Below are 9,230 nucleotides of genomic sequence, written 5' to 3' on the forward strand. Positions count from 1 at the left end.
AGAACCATATCGTTATATAAATCCATTCATATAAAACTCATCATTTTGTTAACCATCTGCTACAAGAGAGTTGGTAAAACATACCTGCATTACAGATAAACAGCATCAAGGTAAGGTCGATCTCTAGCATGAAGCAAGTTCCTGCAAAGAGGAGCCATAATGTTACTGTGAGAAATCCCCGCCACACTTTTTCACAAACTAAACGTTTCTAAAACACAACAAAAACAATATAATAGCAAATGTAGCTTAACCTGGATTAAACAGATTTCCATAATATGCAAAAAGAAAACCCATGAACATATTTTATAAAGTGCATAAATAATATATCTTCACCACATAGCAGAGACACGTTACCTTGTCGGTGATCCTCATGGCTCTGAGGATTACCCATAATACCCCGCTCTTCCTAGGGTGAATGCTGTACCCCGTTTTACCAGCAGATGGTACATTTTAGCAGGATTTAACCTGAACCAATTCAACTATGTTACACGGTGTCAGGACTCAGTCAGCTGAGCCAGGCTGTTCTGCTGGCTCTACCTCTCCGCAGGTGTTCCCAGTTGACCGGTGGGCGGGGCACACACGCCGGGATTGGTTCAGCAGCATCTTGCCACGCTACAAGAACTGCGTGCGGACAGCAGGAGGATGCCAGAATGTTATCAGTCGTTGGTATGACTGCAGGCCACTATCTCAGCCACGAGATAGATCTCTTTGAGCTAACCGCTTGTTTGTGTCTCTCAGGCTTCACCCGAGTGCTCTCGTCAGATCCTCCTACGGGACTCCCTCTCGAGTATACCTGTCGCCCCGAGCTCCTCTGGTTCCTCCGCTGTCCCAGAACGTTCGATCAACGACGCTGCTCAGACCCCCGCTCCACCTACACCCTCCCCGGTCCCTGAAGCACCTGCCACCGTCGTACGTCACGCTGAGTCCTTACCGTCCCCTCCCGGTCCGGTCGCCGCGCCCGGTGGTAAGCGTACGCACCTCAGATCCTCCTCCCCTGAGCTTTTCCCCCTCTAATCATCTCTCCTTACCTTTCAGTGATTCACCGGGCCTCGTTCCCGTTGTTACCTCTTCGCCATTTGGGCTGTCACACCATTTGCCTCGCAAATAAATCGTTGAACTGATCTCTGCTGCCGAGTGGTTCTCTGCATGTGGGCCAAACATTTAAAGCCAGTCATGACACACACACACACATATATATATATATATATATATATATATATATATATATATATATAAATTAACGCGTTAATTTCGCGTTAATTTATTAGACTATTAACGGCGATATTTATTTTATCGCGCATTAATATGAAGGCAGATTTGTGTCTTTATTATTCAATCAAAAAAAAGGTTGCTTCAATCAAAAAATATATTTTCAATTAAAAAAAAATTCACTTCAATTAAAAAAAAACTTTTCAATCAAAGAAAAAAAGTATTCCAAAAATATATTTGAGACTCAAAAAAATTCATTTGAACACTGATTTTCTTTGATTGAAAATGTTTTCTTTGATAGAAGTCCGTTTTTTTTTTTTTTTTTGTTTGAAGCAATGTTTATAATTAAATTAGCATTGTTTTTTGATTGGACCATATAATGGGTAGGACATTTGTGTCTTTATCATTCAATCAAAAAATAAGTTGCTTCAAACAAACAAACAAGGGAATCAATAAAAAAAGTCACTTCAATGAAAAGATAAACGTTTTCAATCATAGAAAATAGTTTTTGAATGCAAATAAAATATTTGAGACTCCAAAAATTGCATTTGAACACTTTTTTTAATTGAAAATGTTTTCTTTGATTGAAGTAATCTTTTTTGCATTTGGGGTATACATGGGTAGGACATTTGTGTCTTAATCATTCAATTCCAAAAAAGTTGTTTCAATCAAAAAAATATTTTCAATTAAAAAAAATGTTTAAATGCAAAAAAAAAAATTACCCAGCAAAAAAAAAAAAAAAGTATTGAAGAGAATGTGTTTTTTCATTGTTTTTATTTTTTTTATTTGAAGAGAAAAAAATTTGAAGTTCAAATTGTTTTGATTAAATAACTTTTTTTTAAAGAGAAAAACGTTTTAAAGTTCAATTTTTTTTTGATTGGATCATTTTTTTTTTTTGAAGTGAAAAAAGTTTTGAAGTTCAGATTTTTTCGTTTGAATCACTTTTTTTTTTTGAAGCTCAAAAACTTTTGAAGTTAAAATTTTTTCGATTGAATCATTTTGACACAAACGTACCGCGGTGGGCGGGTGCTTCTCTATTGGTCAGACATGTTTGATTGACAAGTGTCTACACCAACGACGTCTTTCTGACAAAGAAGTCTTGTTCGGCACTCGCCAGAAAGCTTTTTACCAGCAAGCGAGGGAGCAGCGGTGAAGTTGTCGGTAAGTAGATAAAACAGGTTGAAAATAATTGGTGTCATGTTATTAGCCTATTCTGTTGATATTTACAATACATTGTATGCTTACTAACTTAGTTCACGTTGAGGAATGTTTGTAATGGTGTGAGGTTAGATATCTAAATATTTTCAGACAGGCAAGCAAAGTGGGCGAACCTATGGCCCCCACGCAGCAGCTTGCTATGTGCTAGCTAGAGCTACTGTGTTATGTTACATTGAGTAAAGTGGCCACAGCTCTGCCTGTTTAGTAGACACTTTTATCTTGAGAGCGGGATATAGGTTGCTTAAGCTGCTGTTAGTCGAGGTGCATGCGCCCCCCCCCCCCCATCGCTGGGTCCGGTGTCGGCCAAGTGCCATGTACTGAGCGGGTATGGCAGGCCTTTAAAACATTTATTAGCTTGACTGAATATTAGTGATGGGTCCGGCAACACCGATGCGTCGGCGCATGTGTCGGTCTCATAGAGCGAAACCCGTGTCGATGTGTGTATTGCTACGTAAAAGTCACGTGACCGATACAGTAACTGTTTCGGTCACGTGACCAATACAGCACCTGTTTCGAACTGACTGACGCGCCAAACTGTTTCTGTTCCCTCTAAGCTGAACGCGTGTGCATTCGCGCACAGCAGCGCGCACAGCAAAGCTATGCTGCGCAGTAAATAAAATCCAAGCTGAACTGTAAACAAAATAACGTTTCATGACGCCTCATCGACCCATCACTACTGAATATGTATTTCAGACATCTCAAATACATTCCTTCCTAGTCAAAATTTACATTTCAGACATCTACAATAACATTTGTCCTATCTAAAATGAACATTTCAGATATCTTGAATATAATTCATAGTAGTACAAATTACGTCACTTTCCCCATTCATGTGTATAGGGCTTTTATTTACAGACATCTACAATAACATTCTTCCAATCTAAAATAAACATTCCGGATGTCTAAAACTGAATTCCGACTAGGATGAAATCTAATTTCAGATCTCCATAATCCAGTCAATACTAGTCATCATCATTTCAGATATAAAAAATAAATAAAACATTCTAGATATCCAGATATATAATTCTTGACATCAAAAATATATTTCTACTAGTAGAAATGACATTACATATATCCACTACTGATTATATGACGAATTAAATTGGAATTTCAGATATCTAAAATTTCAATATGCCTATACAAGGTTGTGTTGTGAATTGGCACTATATAAATAACATTTAAATAAATTGAATTGAACTTCTGGTCACAAAAAACCAAAACTTTTAAAATGAGATTATAGAATTGTTACATTACAGTTAATCTTTCTCCTCTTCCCATCTCTCAGATACCCCAAAATGCCATTTTGTTTTAGCTGATCAGTGGAGTGGACATGTGTATTTCTCCAGCCAGCCATCAAATAAACGTTACATATTAGTGCTAGGGTATTTTGTATGTCAGGGTTCGTTTTTAATCATGCCTTCCTCATTCTAGTGAATTCAGTCTATTTTAAGCAGAGGAATTTAGTCTTGGGTAGTCATTTAACTAACCATCCTTTTATGTTTCTTCTGCAGCATTGGAAGCAAAGTTGTACTACTTTGTAGCAAAAATGATTACAGTCTGTGTTGTCCGTGGAGGAGTTGCCCACCATGTTTTCTCAGAAGGGCTGTTTCAGCAATTTGCGGGCTTCCAAAGGCCCTTTCAGACCAGAAGTTCTGCTTGATCACAAACTCCGGGAGCAGCTAATCAAGGTATGAGTATAAACTGTCATTTGTCACCTTCAATACTTTTTAAAATGCTTAGTCCTGGATAATGTGGGCCTACCACAGATGAGGCTTAAAAGCCTCTGTGTGAAGTTTGCATGATCTCCCTGAGTATATGAGGCCCCCTTTAGGCACACCGGTTTCCTTCCATTGTCCAAAGACATGCACTTAGCATGAGTTTATTGGTGGGACTCATGTGTCCGTCCATCCATTTTCAGACCCGCCTAATCCCTGATGGGGTGGCGGGGGTTGCTGGTGCCTATCTCCAGCGGTCACTGGGGGAGAGGCGGGGTGGACTCATGTGTATTCATCTTTATTCAGACAAAAGAAGGTGAAACCACCAATGAGGCTAATTTTGCCATTGAAGAAGCTGCAGACAGCCTTAGCATCAAGGGTTGCCTTAGGCATGTCCCAAACTGGAGAAAAAAAGGGACTCCCTAGTTCGCTCCGCTGTCAAGTTTATTGTCAACGGATGTATGAGAGTTGCCCACGACCAGTAAAATATTCACACCCTCTTATCTTAACAAATGTGTTGATGTTGTCATAAGATCTGAGGGGAAAAAATGGGTTCCTCCATGTTTCTGTTAGCATAGTTGTGTTATGGTGCTTTTATCAGTAAGATTGATGGACAGGGATATTAATCTATACTTCTAAAAACCACCAACCAGGCCAGAAATCTGGATTTAGCGACAGATTCAGACCTAAATTTTAAGAAACAAGTTAAGGCAATTACAAAATCAGCCTTAAGAATATCAGATGAAATGTGTGATTACTTTGCAGGACCTGGAGAAACTAGTCCTTCATTCATCTGCAGTCAGCCTAATTATTGTAACAGCATGTTTACAGATCTACCATTTAAATATACAGGGGTTGGACAATCAAACTGAAACACCTGGTTTTAGACCACAATCATTTATTAGTATGGTTTAGGGCCTCCTATTGTGGCCAATACAGCATCAATTTGTCTTGGGAATGACATATACAAGTCCTGCACCGTGGTCAGAGGGATTTTAAGCCATTCTTCTTACAGGATAGTGGCCAGGTCACGACGTCATGCTGGAGGAGGAAAATGTTTCCTGACTCGCTCCTCCAAAACACCCCAAAGTGGCTCAATAATATTTAGATCTAGTGACTGTGCAGGCCATGGGAGATGTTCGACTTCACTTTCAATCTTTCACCAGTCTTGCTGTGTGTATTGGTGCATTGTCATCCTGATACACGGCATCTCCTTCAGGATACAATGTTTGAACTAGTGATGGGTCGATGAGGCGTCATGAAGCGTTTCAACACATTGCCAAACTGTATTGATACTGTGTCACTGAATACTGACACCTGCTGGACCTTAAAAATCCCTACAGGCTACCTGGTTGACAGTGTTAACTGACACTGATTTGATGACCAAGTATACACAATACAATTGTGTATACAATTTTATATTTTATACAAAAAAAAACGACTTCTATCAAAGAAAACATTTTCAATCAAAGAAAATCAGTGTTCAAATGTATTTTTTTTAATTGAAAATATAGTTTTTGATTGAAGCAACCTTTTTTTTGATTGAATAATAAAGACACAAATCTGCCTTCATAGCATTAACGCATGTTGCTCACATGCTTTCAGTCAGTGTCAGTCAGCACAGCACTGACTGCAGCACTCTGCTGCCCCCCCTCCCCCTCTCGTACATGGCTCAGCGGCGCCAGCCAATCAGCACGCAGGCTCAACCTGGCCCGCCCACTCAGCTCTCACACAATCACGTTGCTGAGAGAGACCGCAGCTGCGGAAAAACATGAACAGGGGAAGTAGCACCGTTTGGCTTTATTTTAATACCGTAAATGAAATCAAGCTGTATGTTTTGTAAAAAGACGGTTAATTTCAGTGGAAACACAACAAATTTATCTAAGCACGTGACAAAACATGGACAAGAAAACGTTGAGCCACAGAAACGGAGAGAGGAGACGAAACTTCTCTCATTGCCCTGATAGACCCACAGACGTCTCTGACTGAGGCGTTTCAGTCCTCCATGGAACATCCAGGTAGATCAGTGGTCATCTTCAGCAGCAGTTCATGTTAACTTTCAAAGTAGATATTATCTATCATATGTTACTGGAGCCCACACAGAAAATGTAATTAAGACCTTGAAAGAACCCAGTACATATATCCTATTAAAAAGTGTTATTTAAGATGAGATAACATTAGCTAATCCTTTTTTATCCCACGACGGGGAAATTTATAGGATTAAAGCAACAGGCAGGTGCACACAACACAGACAAAATTACATAAGGATTGAAATATATGAGGTGGATTAGCGAAAAAACACTGAACATAACATTATTGTTATTATTATTATTATTATTATTATTATTATTTAATTGTAATAATAAAATAAAAACCACAAAACCCAAAAGGTCAACAGTTTCATGATACATCAAGCTTAGGGACTGGCTAATATACAGCAGGTCAAAAAAGGCCATATTTTGGCTGCAGCGCTTGCTGTTCTCTTATGAAGAAAAGATCAACTAGTGCACTAAATTCAATAGATGGGTTGAAAATATCCAGTATAAAATACAGAGATTCCCAGGGCATGAAGTATACAGTTCAATTGACTTTTTTTGGTGTGTGTGTGTGTGTGTGTGTGTGTGTGTGTGGTGGCGGCAGGTGTAGAGAGGGGGCCCAAAAAGACTGCGTTGTCCCGGGCCCTAGCAAAGCTGTCAGCTGGCCTGGTTGTAACCACTGCTAAGTTAAACTTTCTTATCACCGGAGCACCCTGAGCTTAACATACCACTTAAATGCCAAACACACTGTAGACATCACCAAACAATTCAATGACTCAGAGAAGCTAACCAATGTAATGGGAAAGTGGATAGCTACTGTAGACCTTTTTTGTGCTTCACACTTTGGTATTGAACATAAAATGGTAATGCTGCTCCCTGCTGTTACCTCAGAAATTGCCTGTTTTTGGTAGATTTTTTCCCCTTAAAGAGAATTTCCTGTCAGTGGCAATAAGCTTTAATTTATTATTATTGCTATTTTTTGTTTTACATGTTTAAGTTGAGCTTTACACTAAATATGTATTACTGATAAGTGCTACAGATGTTACAACACTTTTGTTCATATGGCAGCAGAACATTAAAATAAAAGTGCTCTTTAGACTACTTTTGAATTCATTCTTGGAGTTTGCGCATACAATGCGATTAATCATGATTAATCGGGCAAATTATGCTATTAATCGCGATTAAAGATTTTAATCGTTGCCCAGCCCTAATATATATATATATATATATATATATATATATATATATATCTATATATATATATATATATATATATATATATATATATATATATATATATATATATTAGTTGTATCAACATCTGCAGAACATCTGTGTCAGGATGCAGCTTGTAGGCTGCATGCTGAGCCTCTCTCCCTCTCTCTCTTTCCTGCGCAGCCTGATTGGTTTCACCTGACAGGCTGCAATTAACCTCCACCTGGTTCCACCCTTATTTAGACTCACCTCTTTTTGGTCTCGTCGCCGGTCCGTAGTGTTCACTCCAGCTCAGTCTCAGCCGGTATTCGGTGTCAACTCAGTTCCACGCTCTCAAGTTCTGCAATCCAGTTCCACGCTCCCAAGTCCTGCAACTCAGCGCCACGCTCCCAGGTTCTGCAACTCAGCTCCACGCTCCCAGGTTCTGCAACTCAGCTCCACGCTCCCAGGTTCTGCAACTCAGCTCCACGCTCCCAGGTTCTGCAACTCAGCTCCACGCTCCCAGGTTCTGCAACTCAGCTCCACGCTCCCAAGTCCTGCAACTCAGCTCCACGCTCCCAGGTTCTGCAACTCAGCTCTACGCTCACAAGTTCTTCAACAGTTCCACGCTCTCCGGTTCCGCAGCTGTTTCACGGTCTCAAGTCCTCCGCTCCCGAGTTTCCTCCCAGTCAGTCTCCCCGCGTTCCTCCAGTCAGCCAGCTTCTGCACCCCTCATCTCTGTCCATAAAGACTCTGGTTCCTCTCGTCACTAACCCTTCATTCTGTACAATAAAACTAATTTCAAGAACTACCTCTGTGCGTGCGTGCTGTGTCCGGGTTCATCCAAAGACAAATCATGACAATCTGCATCTCTGAATGTAGTCAGAGCCATTCTCATGCATGTGTGGAAGTGCTCATTGGTGAGCCTGGAACGATATTTAGTTTTTATAATGTTCATTGTGGAGAAAGCTGCCTCACAGTTGTATGTGGAGCCAATATTTGCAGGGCTACTTTTTCCAGAGCTGGGAAAGCTAAATCAGGAACTATTTGGACCCAAAAAGTGGAAGGATCACTCCTAACAGACTGCTCCTTCAGGGTCAAATCTGCTTGGAGGTCATCTAACTGCATCTGTAGATTCCCACCATTTACCCACTTAAAGTGTTGTGTAACTTCCTTTGAGAAGGTCCTGACATCTGTGAAGAGAAATGGGTTTTTAATGAACACAGCAAGCTGCTGACCAACACTGACGCTGTCAAAACAATTGCTGAAGTTTACAATGAACTTCTCAATAAAGTCAACAAAAGAAGATACTGTACATCTTGCTGTCCCTGAACCTGTTCTTGCACTGCTGGGAAATGGACACAGTCTTCCTGCAGATTTTCCTTGAACATCTCAAGTGTCCTTTGGAAGGCACGAACATCTGTCCTTAGTTCACAAATTGAATTTTCTCTGCCCTGTAGCTTCAAGTTCAGTTTGTTTAGATGTGAAGTAATTTCAACCAAAAAGGCCACATTGTCTTGCTTTCTCATTTTCTAGAAATTGAGAAAACTGTGCCTTCTCACTTTTTAGCCCTGTCAAAAAAAATGCTATTTCCCTCCTAATGGCCCAGAAGGAACAGAGAACTGACTGATGAATGATGCAGTGGTAAATTAGGAATCAGGATTATCGTTCTTCAGTCTTGTTACAGCTCCCTTTTCTTGCCCTATCATAGCAGGAGCTCCATCTGTGGTGACTGAGATCACTTTTTTGGCTCTACTCCTCTTTTTTCCAACATCTCTTTAATGGCCAGGTAAATGTTTTCTCCTGTTGTACTGGTCTCATAAGGGTTTAATACCAGTAGGTCTTCACAGAATGCTTT

At 40.1% G+C, this 9,230-nt stretch overlaps 1 protein-coding gene across 1 annotated transcript; it reads left to right on the top strand.

The window, feature by feature from the left end:
* The first annotated feature begins 499 nt into the window (after positions 1 to 499).
* LOC118562582 (wiskott-Aldrich syndrome protein family member 1-like) lies at positions 500 to 1,172 on the top strand. Its single transcript, XM_036135017.1, has 3 exons — positions 500 to 666; positions 739 to 964; positions 1,036 to 1,172. The coding sequence occupies exons 1-3, from the start codon at positions 643 to 645 to the stop codon at positions 1,119 to 1,121; spliced, it is 336 nt and encodes a 111-aa protein (XP_035990910.1). The 5' UTR covers positions 500 to 642; the 3' UTR covers positions 1,122 to 1,172.
* Positions 1,173 to 9,230: the final 8,058 nt, after the last annotated feature.

Source organism: Fundulus heteroclitus, unplaced genomic scaffold (genome assembly GCF_011125445.2).
Source record: "Fundulus heteroclitus isolate FHET01 unplaced genomic scaffold, MU-UCD_Fhet_4.1 scaffold_98, whole genome shotgun sequence".
NCBI classification, from domain to species: Eukaryota; Metazoa; Chordata; class Actinopteri; order Cyprinodontiformes; family Fundulidae; genus Fundulus; species Fundulus heteroclitus.